This window comes from Colossoma macropomum, unplaced genomic scaffold (genome assembly GCF_904425465.1).
Source record: "Colossoma macropomum unplaced genomic scaffold, Colossoma_macropomum, whole genome shotgun sequence".
Lineage (NCBI taxonomy): Eukaryota > Metazoa > Chordata > Actinopteri > Characiformes > Serrasalmidae > Colossoma > Colossoma macropomum.
The window spans coordinates 40,526,090-40,548,869 of NW_023494805.1; the positions used below are offsets into that span (position 1 = coordinate 40,526,090).

Sequence of the window (22,780 nt, forward strand, 5' to 3'; positions counted from 1 at the left end):
TCAAGCAACTAAATTTGTGTGGAAGTTTCACCATACAGTGCGCAACGTGGTGTGGAATATGGAATGCATGTCATGTAGAAGTTGTCTAATTGTAAGATAAGGTTTTGGATATTAAACTTTAGGCTGGTTTTACACAGTGAAATGTTCATGCAGCTAGTTGCAAGTTGTGAGTTGCATGCAACATAATGTGTGTGTAACTTGACAGTTATACGAAGCAATTCATAAACAATCCGAATTGCATGCAACACATTTGACTACTCCACTTCATAACCAAATTACCAGCTCGTACTTTTTGATACAGCATATTGTTCTCACTATGAATAATAATGAAGTTGCATGGTAGTTGCACCGTGTAAAGACAACCTTAGAAAAATGCTGTATTTCTCATTTGTAGCTCATTGAAACAATTGGAGAATTTGTGTGAAAAGATTCTAAACTTTCAATGCATACCACAGTTATGTTCGTAAGTAGAACAGCAGATATTTATTATGAGTAAGGAATGGCAAGAGAGGCAGACAAAGGCTGTGTGAGAGAAAAATAAATATTTGCAGTCTTTTTGAGATTGTCAGTTCAGCAAGGCAAGCAAACACACCACACTCCCCTAGACATCAAGTTATTTGGATACAGGGCATGATAAAAGATTCTAAGGGTCAACATTTTCATTTTGACTGTAAACCTTTTTTACGTTTACCCATAGATTAATTCTTTCCATCTGCTCATTTGAGTTCCTCCAGGCCTAAGAACCTGAATCACAGGTTTCAGTTGTGTCCTTTTTGAACAAGAGCACTTCCACCAATTAACTTGGTGCAAAACAGGAGGAAAAAAAGTGGTCACTGCTTTTTGCAGTCTGCATAAGCCACAAATTCAATTCAATTACTTGCATGATGTTTTCTACAACAGACATTACAACAGCTTTCCAGAAATTCTGGGCGAGCCCTCTAAAGAGCAAGCTGAAGGAAAACTCCAAAAGAGCATGAAAAAAGAAACACTGAAAGGAACCAAGACTCAAAATGAAAAGCTCTCTAAAAGCATAATAAAGAACCACTAAGAGGAACCAAGAGTCAAAAGGAGAAACTCTTTAAGAGCTTGAGGAAGAACCACAGAGAGGAACCAAGACTGAAAACTCCCTAAGAGCATGAGGAAGAACCACTAAGAGGAACCAAGACTGAAAACTCCCTAAGAGCATGAGGAAGAACCACTGAGGGGAACCAAGACTCAAAACAAGGAACTCCCTAAGAACTTGAGGAAGCACCACTGAGAAGAACCAAGACTCAAAACGAGGAACTCCCCAAGAGCATGAAAAGGTGGAGAAAACGACATCCCCTCAGTATCCACTACTGGACTTCTTTCTAGGAAGGTCAGAGAACAAACTCAAAGGTCCTTTACAACACCAAGATCTCCTCCTTGCCATGCAAGGGGTTGATCTAACTTTAGCACGAGTGTTTTCAAGTTTCACCTGCTTTCAAATATCTGCACTTCTAACGTGTGAAAAATGAAAGAAGGAATGGTGCTTTTTAGCAACTGATGTACCTGAACGTGAGTAAAAAATGGACGAATCTGCCACATGAAAATATCCATGCATGCAAAGAAATCACACCACTCTTCTGTGTGCTTCAGCCGCAACTAGGTAACGGAGGTGTGATGACTCACCGATTCTCTGGTTTCCATCTTAGCAACAGTGTTTGTTGCTTGGGATGAAATGAACTCTCAGGAGCGTCTTCTCAGAGTTTCATAATTATGCACCCACACGAGGTGACCACTTATATCTGCCCCACGGAGTTCAGACAAGAGCCTTCATTATCTCCTGATTTGATCCCAAATGCTTGAATTACTTTCAGGTACCTGCAACAGTGTTGTTTTCAATCTTGTCTGATCAACTTTGTTAGTCTATACTGTGTTCTGGATTGCTCCTCAACTCCCGGCTCTGGCTTCAGCCTGACGCCACCTATCCATACCTAACTGTAGCTGCTAATCAAGATGTGCATGGGTACTTGAGTACTTAGTTAACCACTCCAGATACCACTACTTAAACACTGAACTCACTATTGACGTATTTGTTATGTTCTACTTATGGATAGTCATGGAGAAAATACACCGATCAGGCATAACATCATGACCACCTTGTTTCTACACTCACTGTCCATTTTATCAGCTCCACTTACTATATAGGAGCGCTTTGTAGTTCTACAGTTACAGACTGTAGTCCATCTGTTTCTCTTCATACTTTGTTAGCCCCCTTTTACCCTGTTCTTCAGTGGTCAGGACCCCCATGGACCCATTTGGGTGGTGGATCATTCTCAGCACCGCAGTAACACTGATGGTGTTAGTGTGTGTTGCGCTGGTCTGAGTGGATCAGACACAGCAGTGCTGCTGGAGTTTTTAAACACTGTGTCCACTCACTGCTACCTTATCAGTCCACCTTGTAGATGTAAAGTCAGAGACGATAGCTCATCTGCTGCTGCACAGTTTGTGTTGGTCATCCTCTAGTCCTTTATCAGTGGTCACAGGGCGCTGTTGGATGGATATTTTTGGTTGGTGGACTATTCTCAGTCCAGCAGTGACACTGAGGTGTTTAAAACTCCAGCAGCACTGCTGTGTCTGATCCACCCAGACCAGCACAACACACACTAACACACCACCACCACGTCAGTGTTACTGCAGTGCTGAGAATGATCCACCACCCAAATAGTACCTGCTCTGTGAGGGTCCATGGGGGTCCTGACCATTGAAGAACAGGGTAAAAGGGGGCTAACAAAGTATGCAGAGAAACAGATGGACTACAGTCTGTAACTGTAGAACTACAAAGTGCACCTATATAGTAAGTGGAGCTGATAAAATGGACAATGAGTGTAGAAACAAGGAGGTGGTCATGATGTAATGCCTGATCAGTCCATACCGGCCAACATTATATAGAAACGGCATTATATTTTAACTGCACTGTATTTAAGATTAAGCAAATAAATCACACAACAACAAAACAGTACTTTAACATGAGCACATTGCCAATAATGAGCTGTTAAGGATGTGATTGAAAGTCAGATGTAGTGCAGCTGTAACTAGGCTAACTGCGCTAGCTAGAACAAAAATAATTAAAAGATATTTCTTGTTTCTCAGAGATACATTGACAAATTATCATTTGTTCAGCACCCAATGAAGAAAAAGAAATGTGTAGAAGATCAGCATGTACTACTTAGTTCTAATGTTAGCGTTAGCTCATTAGCTTATTCAAGGCAGTCTACATCACTCAAATAAAGTACGCAGTGACCAAAAGATGACCTTAGGCTATTTATTAACAATAAAATGCTTTTCACACCTCTGTGAGCTGCTGAATTTTCATTCATGCTAATGACTTCATTAGCCTGCTAGCAGTTGCACCGGTTTACCATGTTTGTGTTATGATACATTAATACAGTGCGAAAATTTATTTATTTTTTGTACAGTGGTTATCAAATTTATATAATTTAATCTTAACCTTAGATTTAATCAATCAGGCATGTTTGGAGTCCAAATTTTGCTTCTTTAATTTAGCACTGGAGGCTAACATTGCTAACATTCCTGACTAACACTAGAAGTCAATAATCACCAAACCTTTTCTGTAAATAAATCCTCAAAACTTCTCCCAAAACGCATCCAGGTCTTCATTAAGGTCGCACAGACTTGTTGACGTGAATTGGGACACAGTTTGACTTACGGTGAGCTGTAAAAATAAAAAACTTTACCATGTAACGTAAGAGCACTGTATTCCGTACAGTATTTCGGCATTTTTCGCGTTTTAGTAGTTATTGCGGAAATACCCGAAGTCATACACGATTTAATGATTGGTTGGACTCTGCAAAATCTGCCTAGCAACTAATATGCACTTTGATTGGTCACATTTGGACCAATACTTTTAATGAAATAAGAAAAAAACGTCATCTGTGTCTTCGGTTTGTGCCGTCAGTATTCTGTACACCAGCTTCCACAGAGGGAGCGGTTTTCCGTAGTGTTTTCCCTGTAGTTTATTAGAAGTTTTATGAAATCTAATTGCATAAAAATAGACATTTACTGATTATACTGATTATAAAAGTGAATTAATATGAACAATGAGTGCAGTGAATGAGGCTACCATGAAAAAAAAAGCCTAGTAAAGTGAGGCAGTGGTGTGGTGTGCTGTGAAGCTGCGCAGCTGAAAGGAGTCTGCTAAGGTCACTTAGCTGACGATGTAAACTTAGATTAACAGCTCAGTACTAAACAAACTGTGTTTCATGGTGATAATCCACTGATTAATATCAGTGGGTTCGGTCACTATCTGCACAGATTTGATGTCCAAACCCAGGTTAGATGGTCTTTCCAACCGATTTGATGGAAAAAGGGATATATGATAATGTCTCAGATGTATCTTTGACAAATGTCAAGAAAGTGTTTTTTATTACACAGACAAAAATATTTGCAAGTGTACGGAATACCGTGCTCTTACGTTAGCTGAACGCTGCACTCCGTTTAATAGCCAAAACCTGTTAGTCATTTCAGTATCATTTAGTCTTGGAACTGAAAATCTTGTTACCCTAAGTAATTATCTTGTACTTTGGAGTTTGTACCTCCCAGTTATCTGACTAATGCCTACAACTGGGGGACTGTAAAAGAAAGTTTTATCAACTAGGTCTCGACCTTGGACTATGGTGCTCGTCTAGACCTGCCTGCATTTAGCCTTTGTAATTGGCTCCACTGGTTTCCACTGGCAATCAGTGGCACTGTTTGGGTCTGTACCCTGCTCGCTAAGCTAACATTAAGTTAGCTGAGCAGGCTTCAGATCCAAACACCACAGAACAGGTTTAATTTCACCTTTCTGTCTGTTCAGCGCCAGCTGCTCGACTTCACTGATTTGAATCATTGTCATCTGAAGTTGTGTCAGTGCTTTTGAAACAAACATATACTACAGTGAGCAGAGCTGTTATCATGCTAGCTAAGCTAATGCTAACCAGGCCTTGCAGCAGCATTGTTTAATATTTATCTGTAGTTTAACACTTTACAACTGTTAGATGGATGATTTTAAATTTATTCAATAATGGCTTGAAAACCTGCACCCAGTTGACTTGTTTGGAGATCATGTAAGTGAATTAAACATTTTGATTAATTTTAATTTTGAAATAACGCCGTACAAGTTCAACACAGTCAGAAAAGCCACGTAAATGATTTTACGTAACCTTAAGACGCTTTTACTGCTTAACAACTGCCGACCCCCTCACTCCTCCAGTAATACTGTATACTGCAGTAATATTTGGAGATGGTTTGAAGGTATGAAACAAGCAGATATTGCCCAACCCTGAGTATAACAAATGCAAAATATGCCATTATCCTAGTGCAGCCCAAGCACAATGTTCCGACCAATCACGCTTTTCAAAATGATGTTCTCTGACTGCATGCCGAGCTCGTCAATTAGTGTCTCCGAATTATTTTTGCCTTCACTTTCTTGTTAAGGCAGAGAAATGAATTGTTCCTGACTCCACCGGAGGCAGCACTCATGCTAATGCAGAGTAGTAAGGAAGTTAATGGAGGCCAGTCGGGCACCTTTGGCTCGAGAGTGTGTTCTCTTTGAAAATGTCAGCCTGAGCTGTGATGGTTTCTGAGCTTATCTTAAATGACAAGACGTGGACTGAGAGCCACAGTTCTGCCGTCTTTGGTGGAAACGAGGCTAAATTTAGAAAAGTACACACACACACACGTGCGCACACACACACACATCCACAGACATACACACAGTCTCTTTCACGCTTCACACTCACTCAGATACAGCCTTTCCAAACAGTGCATTTCCTAAAGGAATATTTGAATGAAAAAATCATCCAGTTACACAGGTGACGCCGTCACCATGGCAGCATGTCCAAGGCTGAATGCCGCAGTCAGTCACATACCGTCATGACGAATGGAATGACGTTTTTTTATGTCGCCAGCATGTATAGAAGATATTAGTCCATAATCAACCTCAATAAATGCTCCTATAAACTATACTAGGAGATATTAGTACATAAACAACCTCAATAAACACTCCCATACACTAGAGCAGGAGATATTACTCCACAGACAACCTCAATAAACACTCCTATACACTAGAATAAGGGATATTAGTCCATAAACAACCTTGATAAACACTCCTATACACTAGAATAGGAGATATGAGTACATAAACAACCTCAATAAACACTTCTATACATTAAAACAGAAGATATTAGTCCATAAACAACCTCAATAAACGCTCCTATAAACTATAGTAGGAGAAATTGGTCCATAAACAACCTCAATAAACGCTCCTATACGCTAAAAGAGAAGGTATTAGTCCATAATCAACCTCAATAAATGCTCCTATAAACTACAGTTGGAGAAATTAGTCCATTAACAACCTTGATAAACACTCCTATACACTAGAATACGAGATATGAGTACATAAACAACCTCAATAAACACTGCTATACACTGAAATAGGAGATCTTTAATTTGGCCATAAAATTGGAATCAATCCAGGATTAAAGAAGGAAATTATGCATATCACATCAAACTTTACCTTCCAAGGCCACAGTGAAGCTATGCTTAGACCAATGCCTTTTGTCCAAGGCTGTTTTGCTTGATGTCCAGCTGTATGAGAGCTGAGCCATGCATTTTTTCACAAACCTGAAGCTGTTTTGTCTGATGTCTGAAGCCTGAGGACATCCTAAAATGTACACCATAACGTAAACAGCTTTCTTTTTTATGATATCCACCTGGAGCACTGAGCGTGCAGCTCCACAGCTGGTATCTAGAACAATTTCATCTATGCTATCTAAAGGAAATGTGGTTTTAATGTACTGGGGGCTGTTCCCACTCACAGGCCTATAAGCGTCCATTATTGTTTAGCTACATTAGCTCCTCATAGCTCCAGTGCAAACCTAAAGAAGCAAACTTCAGACACCAAACACGACTTGGCAGATTGACTACATACATTCTTTTCACCGGGGTTTGGTACGGACGCCTGTGCTGCTGAAGCTTTTCGTCTCTACTCCTCCTCCTCTAGCGCCCCTGAGAGAGGGACCACACAGACAAAGAGCACGGTCAATAATTCAGCGAGTCCGCTCCAATCCATTACGCTGCATTTATTATGGATCATAATGTTACAGGCGGGCAGGTCTCCTCCCCCACCGACTGCACACAAACACAGAAAACCTTAACAAGCAGTCAGCACATCTACAGCTGAGCTCCGAACGCCGCTCTGATGCCCCGGTGACAGACGTCCCTGTCAGTTCTCATACAGATGAAGGGAATCACACAGTGGCAAGCAAACACAACAGCTGGCGGATACCCACCGAACGTCTGGGGAGGCTTAACATGCGCACAGTTTCCGACAGTTCTGAGGCACTTATTCAGCTGCTGGCTTAATGAGTTTTCATAAGAGTTACAGCGCTTAAGACAACAGCTCTTTCCTTATTGACTTTCTTTCCACAGCTGCAGATGTAAACCTCTGTCTTTTTGCCACCCAGGGCAGTTTTGGTGCACTTTTAGACAAACAAAGATGTCCAACTGTCCTGCCTCAGCCTCCTAACTCTCTCAGACCTACATTAAGGTCTTTTTGCTTTTGTGTATTTTTGTGTTTTTCTTGACTGACAGCAACATCAAATATTAAAACTCACACATTCTGCAAAACCTCAGTTAATGAGTCAATAAACAACCTCATAAACACCCCATAATCGCTTCTATTCACTACAATAGGAGATATTAGTGTATAAACAACCACTCATTCACTAGAACAGAAGATATAAATCCTTAAATGACTTCAATTAACACCCCTATACACTAGAAAATTGAGATATTGTTGTATAAACAATTTCAGTAAATGCACTCATGCACTAATATTAGATATTAGTCCACAGACAATCTCCATGAACACTCATATACACTATAGCAGAAAATATTAGTCCATAAACAACCTAAATAAACACTCCTATAGACTAAAATAGGAGATATTAGTCCATAAACGACCTTAAAACACTCATATTCTTTTGAATTGGAGATATTAGTCCATAATCAACCTCAATAAACGCTCCCATGCACTAGAATAGGAGATATCAGTCCATAAACAACCTCAATAAACATTCCTATACTCTTGAACAGAAGATATTTGTCCATAAACGATCTCACTAAACACTCATATAAGCTAGAATGGGAGATATTAGTCCATAAACAATCTCAAAACACTGGGGAGATATTAGTCCACAAACAACCTCAATAAATGCTCCTATGCTCTAGAATAGGAGATATTAGTCCATAAACAATCTCAAACATGCTCTTAAACTCCAGAATAAATGATAATAGTTCATAAACAATCTCAGAAAAGGCTCATAAACACTAAAAACCAAAAACTGGAATTTTTCTAATTTGAAGTGCATGGCAAAAACAAAAAAACTAAACGTTGTTAGTCAGATATCTTCAGTTTTACAGATATAAAAAGGTCTCACTTAAAAAAGAGCCGCAGCAGAGCTGTGAAGGCAACATGGAATTTTGTCACAGCCGGTCTAAAAGCAGCAGCCCAGAAATACCCAAGTAAACTCAAATTCTTGCCAGCACTAATGCGGAGCAGCTAGCGGTGTCTAATTAGCGCCGTCAGAAGGATTTCCAGCATGACAGAGTGCAGACCGTCACCAGCCACGCAGGAGACAAACCCCCCTGCTTTTAATTCATCTACAATCCAAACAAAACATAATGAGCTGTTCAGTAGTCAGGGGGAAATGAGAACACCGAGAACTGATCCAGAACACATTCCCCGTAGAAGAGTCTGAAAGTTGGAAGGTAGAAACTTCGAGTTTGAATCATGTGGAGACAGGATGTGCAGTGAGAGGATCTAAGAGTTTTAGGAAGCCCTGAGGAGCTATGCTTCACTTTTCCTGGAGGACAAAGCATGTGATTGTTTTTACACAGCAGACGTCAGGAAACTGAGAGCATGCTAGCTAGCTTGTGGTTTCAAGCGCAAAGGCTCACTATAAGCCTTATTGCTGAATGTAGAATTTAGCAGTCAGAACTTTTTATGCTGTATTTTTCATTTATTGGTACACATAAGAGTGGGTAAGATGGCAAAAATACACTTCACAATGCACAATGTGCTGTACATTTACAAGCTACTTGTTACTATGCAGGTTATGAACTCCTAGCATAATAGTGGAACCATTTTTGGTGCTATACAAAATCATTTAATGGGTTCTATAAAGGCGCAGTGTGTAAGATTTAGTGGCATCTAGTCTTGAGGTCACAGATTGCAACCAACTGAATCTCCCTCCCTCACCCCTCCATTTCCAAGCATGTAGTAGAACCTACGGTGGCTGTCAGGTTTTCTGCCGTCATCTGCCCTGATTTCGTGTTGCTTCTTTGTGTTTCCACTTCTTAGACGATGAGGATTCACCCTCCCTCGCCATTTTTTGTCCAATTGTCAAAATTTGGGTTCTCAAACTTCTCACAACACAAAATGGTCAGCCAGCATCGGCAGCCACCACTGATTCTTCTTCTGTCTATGTCATGCAACCAGAGCTACAGCGCCACCAAATTCAATGTAAAGACACCAAAACTGCCCCCATCAGATAAACAGCACTTAAAGCTTTCATCTTTGAGAGAGAGGAGAAAATCAAGCTGCTTCAGATCTGAAAACATCCACAGGTGTTTCTGTCCATCCTTCCACTGTGAGAAGACGACTCAGCGCTATGGGTCTGAAAGGATGTGTAGCTGATCAAGAAGAACCTCACTGAGAAAAGGAGACGGACACATCAAACAAAGAAGCTGAACAATGGACTGACCACCCCAGAGTCCAGACCTTAACACCACTGAATGAGTTTGATTACTTCAGAAAATGATCAACCAGCTTCTAAGACTGAACTTTGGAGGTGTGTCTGCAGATTCTTTGAGGAACTGAAAGTGAGTCTCAATGGAAGCTGTAGTAAAGGTGCAATGGACACACTGAATATTGAAAAAAGATGATATTTAGTTGCTGAGGCTTCTGTGTGTTTTCTGTTAAATATATTCTTTATTTCTGCTTGTTTTCCTTTCAGCGAAAAATTAATAACTTGTACTTAATGGCCATTTTGATTGGAAATGACTTTGACTTTGATGCTAAATGTGAAAATAAATTTGTAATGTGAGGAGTCATGCTAAAGTACTTTCATTAGTATAGCAGTGGGGTTCCTGCCTGAATGGGGAAACTGCAGTGCTGTTAATGAAAACCAGTTATTTTATTATTTTGAACATGATCGGCCTCTTTAATGCTGCATTGAGACGCTGCAGAAGACGGTCATTAATGTGGCTGCGTAAATGTTACGTGGCTGAAACAGACAAAACTCAGAAAAGCATATATATAATAACAGAGGCCAACATAATGTTCATCCACCCAATGGTAAACAATGGCAGCCGTGTGGTGTGAAGGACGAGGCCTACTCACCTCCATAGTGGTCAGATTGCAGCGGTGGGTGCCTGCAAACCAGCCGCTGCTGGAGCACTGGTCAATGTCCTCGTCCTGCAGATTCACATCGACTCTCACGACCCCTCTAGAGAGAGACAGAGAGGGGGGGGACTGTTTTAATGTGCTTCACTAGCTTTCAATGCTGAAGGCTTAAAAATCAGAAACTCCTCTGATGTAAGAACGAGCCTCTGGCTTTAATCCCTTCATCCGTATTCAAGATGTGTAGACAACACATTTGTGTTATTAAATAGCCCCATTCAACCTTTATATCTAGAACCTAAAGACATGAGAAGCAAAAGGGACACTTCCTGTATGGCTAGAGCTGCACTACGTAAGATTTTTTATTAAAATTAAAAGAAGTACCATTACTAATTGAGGAAAATAAAAACTCGCTAAAATATGTTTAGCCTGCGCTGCTGCAAGTCGCCCTGTAAAGCTTGAAGTAATCATTTAAAAATCTGAAGTGTTGGGTCAGGAGTTTTTCACACTATGTTGTACATCTTTACATATTTAGTCACATTCACTCAAAAAGAAGAATTAACTTTGATGTAGATATGATGACAATAGTACATAATTCACCCTCAAAAGACGCGTCCTTCACCAGGTTCTCTTTGAATACCCGGGCAACGTGCTCGAGTGGGGAAGTAGATGGAAACTCAACCCACATTACAAAGTGTTCATTTGCACGTCGCATGCATTTCCACATTTCCACCAGAGAGGTCTCCAAATCCCCAAAACTTACATGGTGAAGCTTTGTTCTTATCAAGCACTTGACGTAGAATGAGCCAGTGACATCATGTTGTCTGTCTGCTTAACGTTTCATTCATTTGGCACATGGGATGTGGTGATGAGCTGTTATAAGAATAAACGCACAATAAATACACAATTATTAACAGGACAAAATACATTTTGTTCTATTAATAATTGCTGTTACTGGGGCTCCCAAGTGGCGTGACCGTCTAAGCATTGTTCGATCCCTGGTGATGCTACAGCCATGCGTGGCCGGGAGTCTGGCCTTGCTCTCTTTGGGTGGGTAGGATGGCCCCCCCGTCTGCCTTCACTCAGCGCTATGCTAGCCATCGCAGGCATCTGTTAGCTGACGCATGAGAACTGGTGGTCAGCACTTTCCTCCGAGTGTGTTCGGCTGTCCAATGACGTTGCATTAGCAGCAATTTGAAAAGATGCGGAAAAGATTTTATTTTATTCAACAATGTTTTATATAGTGTAGACTGAAATACGATAACTTAAACACCAGAGGGTATTTCAGGACGCTTCCTTCAGAGATGGCATGATACCATGTTTCCTTTTCCAAAACTGAGTATTGGCAGATACCAATCTGATTTTTTTCCCTAGAAGCTGCTAAAGTTTAAAATGATCTATTTTTAATCGAAGCACTTAAGATCATCAAAAAGTATCCAGGGCCATTGCGTAGTGCCACCTAGTGTCCCTGAGCCCACTGACAGGCTGGTGCCCATTCCATAGTGCTGCTGCTCAGCATCTACGAGGGCACCAACAGTGCACCACCCAACTCCTTAGCCCCACATAGTGTCCCACTGACAGGCCACTGTCCACTTCCCTAGTGCCACTTAGTGCCCCAGAGGTCACAGAGAGTCCACAGCACAGCCTGTCCTGGAGGGCACCGAGAAGCCAGCGCCCAATTCCATAGTGCCACCAAGTGTCGCGGTAGAGGCTGCCACCCACTTCCATGATGCTGCCTAGTGTCCTGGAGCACACTGAGAGCCTACTGATACCCACACCATAGCACCACCTAGCGTTCTGGCTGCACCAAGAGGCTGGCACCCACTTACATAACATTGCCTAGTGATCTGGAGCACACTGAGAGGCCAGTTCCCACTTCCATAGCACCACCTATTCTCTCAGAGGGCACAAGAGGCTGCTGCCCACCTCTTTTGTTCCACATGGTGCCCAAGAATCCAGTGCCCAACTTCTCAGCACCGTGCATGGGAGCAGTGACTCCCTGGCTTTGCCCACTGTGGAGAACGGCCATAGGACCATGCCTGATCTTTGACTCCGCTGGCCCAGCTGTGAGGACCAAAGATGTCAGGTGCCTGCGCTCCTCCTCCTTACCTGTGCATCATACTTGACATTTCATAAACGTGTGCATGCAGTGTCTGTTCTTTAGTACTTTGGTCTGCTATTGTCAGTGAGGTATCTACAGTGATACAAGTAGGGCTGGGCGATAAAACGATAACGATAAGTATCGCGATATAACTTCCTCGATAGAGCGATAAGACAGGTTCGATAGATTTTCGATATAATACACCGTTCTCACACTTCCATGTTTTAGCGAAAGCCCCGGTGGCGTTTTCTATTGCAAGGAAAGCGACACTACTCTGCTGTTGCCAGGAGAGGGCGCACTTCCGAGTTTTTCGACTTGATTAGAGAGGGAGGAGGCCACGAGTAAAAAAAGGGTCGCCAAATATACTTTAGCAACATCTGAAACGCGGAGTTATACATTCCCTGTTTGAGTGGAGCGACCGGCGATCTGTTCTCCTGTGACCAAGTGACGAGATAAGTGATGTAACTGTACTGTCCTACAGCGAACTCACCTCTTTCCGTGCATCCTAACAACTTTAGCGGTGTTAAATCACGTCTACAGCGCCGTGTTGCAGCGCCAAACCGTCATATTTGAGTATTAGTGCATTCTCTTAAACGAAAGTAAACTGTGGAAGCTGTGAGGCATTGGGAAGAGGGAGAGCGCTAGGTTAGCTTTCCAGGCTAGCTGTTTTTAGCTGCTGGCTAACTTGAAGCAGCGCTCCGGCACAACACGGTGAATTGATGATACTGTAGATCAAACAAAACACAAAATCACCGCTTTCAGTTTAAACATACCTAAAAGGAGGACTCTGTGTCTGGTGTGAGAGATTCACACTGCAGATAATGCTTTTACACAGCGAGCGTCAGATATACTGCGGTTCACCCCTCAAACTACTACGATAGCATAGAGAAACCCAGCCGTCTAGCTGGTGTCTGAATACTGTGATATGCTGACATGGATGTGGTTGGAGTGACAGCAGTGACCTACCGAACCGAGTTGACGTTGTTGAGAAACTAAAGAGTTTAGCTCTGTTGTTGGCCACTTGTTTAGCATTTGTAGCGGGGTAGCCGAGCGCTCGTCACCAGACAGCTAGAAATAATCTATTTTCTTTCTTAAATTATGACTATTACAAAAATTGCAGCGGTGCTTTTCCAGCTGATAAAAACAGCTCAGAAACTTTCTCCCACTGTCCCAAGACAGATTAGTGAAATGTTCCACTGTTTGCCGAGTGTTTGTCATGATCCGACCATAAGTGATAGTTTAAAACCACAATTAACCACCCAGGAGCAAAATCAGCCTTCAAACGTGAAAGAAATAATGATTTGACGATACATATCGCGATATGTATCGATATCGAACGATATGAATTTTGTTTATCGTGATAACGTTTTTGGCCATATCGCCCAGCTCTAGATACAAGCCTATTAGTTCAGGCTGATGTCCTGCACATCTATTGCTAGATGTTGTTTTTAAGCCAGCAGAAAGCCAGCGCTACCCCAGACCGAATGCAGGCTCTCCTGCAGCTGCCCTCTGGCTATGTGTGAAACTGGAGGTCATTAAGGTCAGCAGCAAGGCCAGCCAGCAGCCCATTAGAGCCTGGCTCTCTTATTTCAGTCACTGCACACTCATACGGATCAGATCAGGCTGCCATGTCTCACTTTTAGACGTTTATGGATCATAGTCCTACAGTAATTCATTAACCCTTTAGTTCTGAGGGAAAAATATTTCTGCCCTGCTCATCTTCTTTAATAACATGATATTAGACATGATATGTTTTGATATGTAAAGAACATGATCTAACAAAGCTGAACCTACATGTGTCTTCTGAGGTTATCATCTGGAATGTTATATATGAATGGTATAATAGTGCTAAATCTGAAAAAATAAGTTTTCTTTGGGGACTATGTTCACAACACCCTGCATGTATCCCTCCACCACAAACAGCTTTTAAATATGTTTCAGGCCAAAACCTTCTCAAAAATGTCTCAGGCATCAGGCAGTGAATTCATAACCATTTCATGTAGTAACTTTCTGTGAGCTTTTAGAGGTGGACGTCTGGTTCCTATCACCACCACTGTGAACAGTTCTGACTCAGTAAGTTTCTCTAGAATGGAGCGTTTCACACCAAACAGCTCTGAATTACTTTGTTTACATCTTAACCATCTAATTATTCTGAATTTTTTAAAAATCAGTGGCGTTCCCTTTTAAGATCTTGCATGTGCAGATACTGACCGACGGCTTCTTAGAACATCACCAACATCTTGAACTGTGGAATATATACTCAAGCCCCATCCACTTGTGTCCAGATGTCTTTGAATTTTGGCCTCTCGTCCACTGGAGGTTTTTGAAAATGCTCTCCAGGGTGGAGATCTTTGAAAACTCAGTGTTTTTGTATGGACAGGCAAAACGCTGCTTTCTGAAAAAGCTGATATCATACCATGAATTTGTGCATGGTTGTAGCTGTTTTCATTCATTGACATAGGTGCCAGCTACGGGGGGCATTGGGTCATTCACCCCACCAAAACTTAAGAAGGCGACCCAATCCTAGTGCAAAGCTTGAGAAAGGTTGTGGTACTGAAACTGCACTGAAGGTTCTGGAAACAACTGCTACACTGTTAGAATTAAAGGTTCTGTTCAGGTACATTTTTCATTCATCAAGGTACAAACAATGTAAACGTTCCCTCAAAGGTACAACAGTGGTTTTAAGGTCTGATAGTGAACCTTAAATAAGTTTTTCCAGGTGAAAAGTTCGTATTTGTACCTTTTCATAACCGAATGTTTTAAACAGAACAGTAAAATAAAAGCCTGGAGTCGAGACGGGGTGTGTGGAGTCAGTACAGCTTAGAACATATCATTTCAGTGGATTATGGTTCAGTTATGTTCCCTGACTAAAGGTATTGAGATGTACCACCCCAGTGACAAGAGGGGGACTGACCCAGTGACAGTTTAGTACCTTTATTTCTGAGAGCGTGTAGTGAAACTGATTTGAACAGCAGAGATTTAAAGCTGCAAGTTGCTATAGCAACCAGAAAAACTGCTTTCTGCATGCACACGTTTTACTCACAAGTTTTTTCCTGGTCATGCAGGGTTGCCAGATTGACACTTTTCTTAACAAATGGTTTGAAAGTTACATAAACGATAAAGTCGCAGGGTGAGTTTTTGTTTGGGCTACTTTATTAATGTACTGTTCATGCAGAAAAAGGTTAAAAAATAAAGAATGAATCATTTTACACTCTAAAGAAATAAAGATACTAATCTGTCTCTGGGGCAGTGTCCCTCTTGTCACTGGGGTGGAACCCTCAAGGGTTCATCTCAGTACCTTTAGTCAGGGAACATAACTGAACCATAATCCACTGAAATGATATGCTCTAAGCTGTACTGACTCCACACACCCCGTCTCGTCTCCAGGCTTTTATTTTACTGTTCTGTTTAAGACATTAGATTATGAAAAGGTACAAATACGAACTTTTCACCTGGAAACACTTATTTAAGGTTCACAATCAGACCTTAAAACCACTGTTGTACCTTTGAGGGAACCTTTACATTGTTTGTACCTTGATGAACAAAACATGTACCTGTGCAGAACCTTTATTTCAAAGAGTGTAAATTGTAAATAGATCCCGGTCTTGAATAGTGGGCAAGAAGAAGTGGGCCTAAGAAAGCTGTCCTTCAGTTTCACTCTGCAGAGCTGCATAACAACTACAGCTCCCATGAACAGGTCGTTCACACATTCAGTGCTGGCACTGCAAAGCAGAGCAGCAAGAAAAATCAACAGTCAACAGTCAAATCAGCCACTTTGCTTAATAAAAATCTAATCCGTAAAAGAGCAGATACATTTGCTTACTTTCGACTGCAGTCTGACTTGTGATTGGGTAATAGTTTCAGGCCTTGTGGACCAACAGGGAAATCTTTGTGCGGCACAGAATGTGTACTTAGTATTTAATCTGATGAAAAACTACCATGAAAGAAGGAATTTGCGTTTTGAAAAGTTTTGTTTGGTTTTCAGTGTCATTTTTATTTATTCTTATGGCTTCTTTCACTGCATGACGCATGTGGCTCCCTGCCTATTCTGTAAATACTGTGCACATCTGGGAGGCTCTGCCGCTCTGCGTGAGATATCTGTGTCAAATCTTTGACCTGTTTACACGACCATCATGAACAGCAAGTGGTAGTGTTTTACATTAAAGACATTTTCACATAATGATGATACTATTAATTAATATTATGAGCAGATCATGTTCCATTTTCCTGGTATGTGATCTGCTCAGAATTTTATGAGAGACAGCCGTGCAAAGCGCCCATCTACTTTACAACAAAACTGTATGATAATGAAAACAAAATGAATAATAGTAATAATTCACATATATATTTACATATGATTCCTGCTCTTACTTCAACATAGTTCTCCCAAACTAAATGTCCAGATTAGGACATAAATTCAACCTCTGGGCAGTTATTTTCAGTCATACAAGACCAGACTCCTATCTCTCCTTGAATAGAGAGAGGCCTAAAAACTTGAAACTGAAGGCCAAATTACCGTTTCTAAAACAAATTTCAAATCACTGTTAAAATCTGACAAATGTCTCTTAAATAGTTTGTAGCGTTTGGCTCAATAAGCTATCCAGCTAGCATTTATGGGTCTTCCCTGTTGAAAAAACAGGAAAAAAAGCACAAAAATGTGTTTTTTTTTTCGGGTTGTTCTAGCTACTGTGCTAGCACAGATCTCCACAACTGAGCCCAAGTAGAGGGAAGCTTTTCTCTTTTGTGGCATAACCTGCAAGCTGATTGGCTCTTTTCGCTGAAAGACAGGACTTTCTCCATGAACAGATGCTATGTTCAGCCTTACAAGCTTTCCCATTCATTTTCTAGCCAATGTTCAGTCTCCTCCTTTATAATGTTACTGCTAACCCTGCTGAAAAAGGACCATTAGAAACAATTAGGATTAAAACATAATGGTCTTGCTTTTTAATGAGAATTGGCTCAATGGTTTCCAATAGAGAACACTAGTTTCCTATAGAACACATTTAGATCCCATTAGGAAACCATCAAATGCAAATGAAACACAAAGGATTCTATGGGACCACTTGAAAGCAGCATTTATGTAAGTGCGCTTCACTTCAACAGCGCTGAAACTCTGGCTTTAGCTACCGTAAAATGGCCTGCAGGCTACATGGCGGTGCTTAAAACATCCGTTCTCCTCAAGCAAGTTCGCTCTGGCTTATTTTAATGTCCTTCGAGCTTCTTCCTCAGGCCCAGCGTCTTTCTGCTCCACACTGCCAGCTGCCTGAGGGATTAGCTGTGTAGGATGTGTGGAGTATGGCAGGCTGGGGGGGTTTACAGCTCGTAAGCTGGGCACTGTCTGGCAGGAGAGGCGGGCAGCGAGAGAAGCGACGGTTCTGTGAAAAAATAATAATTTTCCCCTTAACACAAATATAGTCAATCAGCTAAGACATGGCTGGAGTCTGGAGTTTGCTTCTTTAGTTTTAGCTCTAGAGCTGCGAGGCTGATGTCATAAAACCAAAGAGGTGGTGATTGATTTTAGGGCAGCACTGGGCACATCACCAAGACTGTCTACTGAGGGTACAGAGCTCCTATAAACACTTATGATGAGCTGCTTTGGTAACACCAGCGCTGTTGTATGTGAAGAACAATAGAGGCTGCATTAGCTGAGAACTTTTGACACGGATAACAAAGTGCTTAGTTTATTATGATCTTATAGTCAAAAAGAGGAAAAGGAAAAACTGTAGAGGACACCTTTCACCCCCCTTTTGTCAAAGTTTATCAGGCATGCTATATAGCAGGAGTTCTCAACCTTTTCCACCCCAAGGCCCACCTGCTTATAAACACAAAACATAGCAGCCCAAAGAAAAAATAACACCAACTTTTTAAATACAATTTTCTTTTTCTTTCCTTAAATAACACGAACACTAAAAACCTGAGAATTAAGGCCTGAAAAAGATCAGGGCATCCATTCCGTTTGTCAATAGATTTGCAAAATTTGCAGTTATAAAAACATGTCAAAAAAACAAACAAACAAAAAACCATATGGCTGTAGCGATATAAAAAGGTGAGAAACCGCGCTCCACTCAACTGGGCTGTTGGATCAGTGCTGTCACAGTCAACAATGAGTTACATGCACTCAATAATCCGATCATAGTCAGATTTCTGCAATTATCTGATTATTCAAATGGTCAAGTAAACAGCACACTGATCTGAGTAAATCCGATTAAGAAATCAGATAAAAAGGCTGGATTTTAGCTCAGTAATCAGATTTCTCAGTGCATGTAAACTCCTACTCTGATTTCCTTCGGATTTCTCAGTCTGCACATGTGCAGCTTGTGCTGAGAGACTGTAACAAGTCAGACCTGAAAACAGGAAGATTATGCCGACAGCACAATGCTGATGTGCTGCTAGAAGAAGAGAAAAGCAAGCTGTGTTGATGAATTCAGATAATGCGTTCCCACCAGCAGTGAAATGTACCAGGGTTTGGAAGCAAACCAAGAACCGTGGGTTTTTGCCAGAACAAAGTCCATCTGTCTGTTACAGATCTGAGCATGGTGGAGTATTAACACATATCAAAACAGAGCGAACTAAAGAAGAAAGGTGTGATAAGTCCACATCAAAAAAGGCAGGTGTAAGAAACTTCTCCAACTCTGGCTCGCAGGCTGTCTGTATCGTCTCAAACTAATGACGTTTAATCAGCCAGTTACTGCGACGTTTTTATTTGTGAGTCTCTATTAATAATTATATCGGTCACAATTTGATTCTTAGATTTTTCATTATTAAGTTAAGTTTTCCAGGGTTCAGTCCTGTGGACCACAAGAGGGTGGTTCACGAACCACTGGTGGTCCGCTGCCCACAGGTTGAGAAACCCTGGTATATAGGATGCCAAGTATCATGGGCATTGTTAGTTTTTTTTCCATCTCAGGTTTATTAAGAGAGAATGAGGTCAGGTACAGAATTTTCTTGAGCTCGGGTCGGGATTGGACAATAATTTCAGGTCCAATCAGCCAATTAAATGGAAAAAAAATCTTGCTTTAATATCAAATTTGAGCAAATAAGACAAGAGTGGTTCACACTATTAACACAAATAATAGGATTAGCCATGACTAATTATTTGAATTGTTTGTTTCTAATAGAAAATTGTAGGAAATGTAGTGAGTTGTTCATAGAAAACAGTAACATAAATTTATTTCACACCTGTAACAGAATCCACACAAATAGGAGCCAGATCCACTCTGGGAGGATCCAACTAGCTCTGATACAAATTGCACACTGTTATATGCAAAAATGGACAAAAATACTTTGTATTGCTCTAACAAGTCATATCAGCCATCGTGAACTTTATCTGTACTTCTTCTCTCAACTCTTAATAGATAACAGCTTCTTGTATCACACGTCAAAGTCAATTGGCCTTTAAATGGATGGCCATGAAGATCATGCACGTCAACACGAAACCCTCTGACTGGGTTTGTAATTCCTTTCCCTTTTTTCTCTCCTATGAAAATATTGGAAAGCACTCTGGAGGCAACAACAGCCCATCTGTCAGCTGGGAAGAGGAACAAAGACCTGCACATGTAGCTGAGGCTGTCATTTCTCTTTCTGTCTCCCAGCAAAGCAATAAGAGAGATGATGGCACAGCTGAAGCAGATCTAACTACCGTTACCCACCACCTGTACCTTCACTACGAGAGATGGATTACTCACACGCCACAGAGGAGCCAAAGTCGTCACATACATTCACCTTTTTCTTTATTAGAAACTCCTTCCTTCTAGCTCCACCTTGCCGGTGTATAGTTACAGACTGTTAGCCGTCCCCAAGGCCTTCATCAACGGTCTTGGCTGGATATTTTTGTGTGGTGAAACACTCTCAGCCAAGCAGTGACAGCTTTTCATGGAATGTCCTGGTTACTCCAGGAACCTGCTGGAATAAAATAGGACTTTAAGGAACCATAGAAAAGTCTAGGAATCCTAAAATAACACATTTAAAGACTGTATTTTCTTATGGGAACCCCCCTTAGTTCCTGAGGCCTCACTCCTCTGGGAGCCTCAGTGCTTGATGTGTTTCTAATAACACATTGGTGCTAGGTGTTTCTTATATAGTGGCCAGTGAGTGGAAGCACAAGGTAGGTGTTTCCAATAAAGTGGCCAGTGAGTAGAATGTAGGTGTTTCTAATAAAGCAGCCAGTGAGTGGAAGCACAATGTAAGTGTTTCTAATAAAGTGGCCAGTAAGTGGAAGCAAAAGGTAGGTGTTTCTAATAAAGTGGTCAGTTAGTGGAAGTACAAGGTAGCTGTTTCTAATAAAGTGGCCAGTTAATGAAAGAGCAAAGTGGGTGTTTCTAATAAAGTGGCCAGTTAATGAAAGAGCAAAGTGGGTGTTTCTAATAAAGTGGCCAGTGAGTGGAAGTACAGGGTAAGTGTTTCTAATAAAGTGGCCAGTGGGTGTAAGTACAAGGTGGGTATTTCTAATAAAGTGGCCAATTAGTGAAAGCAGAAGATAGGTGTTTCTAATAAAGCGGCCAGCAAGTGGAAGCAAATGTAGGAGTTTCTAATAAAGTGGTCAGTGAGTGGAAGTACAGGGTAGGTGTTTCTAATAAAGTAGCCACTGAGTGGAAGTACAAGTTGGGTGCTTTCAGTTTTAATGTAGTGCTGCTTTAAATTAATGCACTTTTGTAAAATAATTAAACATTATAATGCCGTATAATATACTGCATTACTTTTACAGTGACCTCCACTTTTAACCCTGAGTCAGTTCTACAGTATATGGGGAACTGCTGTGTGTTAAACATGTGTGAACTCACTGCACCACAGACTCTACTGCATTTTCCAGCGTGAAGCCACTACTTGCACTAAATGTGCTAGTGCGCTTCGGAAAGACTCTATTTGAGATGCAAATAAAAGGCCTGAGACGGCTTCTGCTCTCTGCCACTTTATCATCTATTCCGTGTCTGCGTGAGCGCCTTCCCCCAGGCTCCCCCGGCACAGCAGAGATGATTTACGACAGCAAGAAGGACGTCTCCCGTCAGCTAAAGGCCGTCACGTAGATGGGTTAATGCCAAAGTCTTAAAGTGGCCTCGTTGGGTTAATGATCCTGAATTAAAGATGTGAACTTTAAAGGCCAGGAAAAAAAGAAAGTTTTCACAGTGCTAAAACTGGCATTTAAACTGCAGCAACTTCTATTTAGTGCTCTAAAAGGCCAGAGATAACAGCAGGCATGTGTATGATGTATCCTGTATATTTAATAAAAGAGAGCCTTTGCTACTAGCGTTTCCATCGGGCCTGATGGGGGCACCATGCCCTTTTGACCTTGACGTGCTGAGTGGAATAAGAAACTTCAAATGAGCAGAATGTAGTTACGTTCTTTTATCTTATATCTCTCTTTCTCTGTCTTGCTCCCTCACCCAACTAAACAGGATCCTGTTCTGTCCACTTTGGGCCATTCTGAGCTAACTGTAGGAAATGCAGCCCAATACTAGTCAATTTTGTTTGCATAGCATAACAACACACATTGTCCTAAAGCAGCTCTCCAGCTCTCCTGGTCGACCCCCCTAATTAGTGTTGCTAAGAGAGAGACAGTGTCAGGAAAACCTCCCAAACAGCATGAAGAAGAACAACTGAGAGGAACCAACACTCACAAGGAGAGACTCACTAAGAACATGAGGAAGAACCATTGAGAGGAGCCAAGACTCAAAAGGAAAGACTCCCTAAGAACATGAAGAACAACTGAGAGGAACCAAGACTCAAAAGAAGAAACTCTATAAGGAGAAACTCTCTAAGAACACAAGGAAAAAACACTGAAAGGAACCAAGACTCAAAAGGAGAGACTCCCTAAGAACATGAGGAGGAACTGAGAGGAGCCAACACTCAAAAGGAGAGACTCCCTAAGAACATAAAGAAGAACAACTGAGAGGAACCAAGACTCAAAAGAAGAAACTCTACAAGGAGAAACTCTCTAAGAACACAAGGAAAAAACACTGAAAGGAACCAACACTCAAAAGGAGAGACTCCCTAAGAACATGAGGAAGAACCAATGAGAGGAACCAAGACTCAAAAGGAGAAACTCCCTAAGAACATGAGGAAGAACCAATGAGACGAACCAAGACTCAAAAGGAGAAACTCCCTAAGAACATGAGGAAGAACCATTGAGAGGAACCAAAACTCAAAAGGAGAAACTCCTTAAGAACATGAGGAAGAACCACTGAGAAGAACCAAGAAACTCCCTAAGAACATGAGGAAAAACCACAGAGAGAAACCAAGACTTAAAATCCCAAGAA

At 41.3% G+C, this 22,780-nt stretch overlaps 1 protein-coding gene across 1 annotated transcript in view; it reads right to left on the bottom strand.

Annotated features, from left to right (window-relative positions):
* Window positions 1–22,780, bottom strand: part of gpr158b (G protein-coupled receptor 158b) — a 75,856-nt gene that overhangs the window by 36,730 nt on the left and 16,346 nt on the right. Inside the window, exon 2 of the mRNA XM_036596977.1 lies at window positions 10,427–10,532. Coding sequence (XP_036452870.1) covers window positions 10,427–10,532 — 106 coding nt within the window. The remainder of the gene's footprint in view (window positions 1–10,426; window positions 10,533–22,780) is intronic.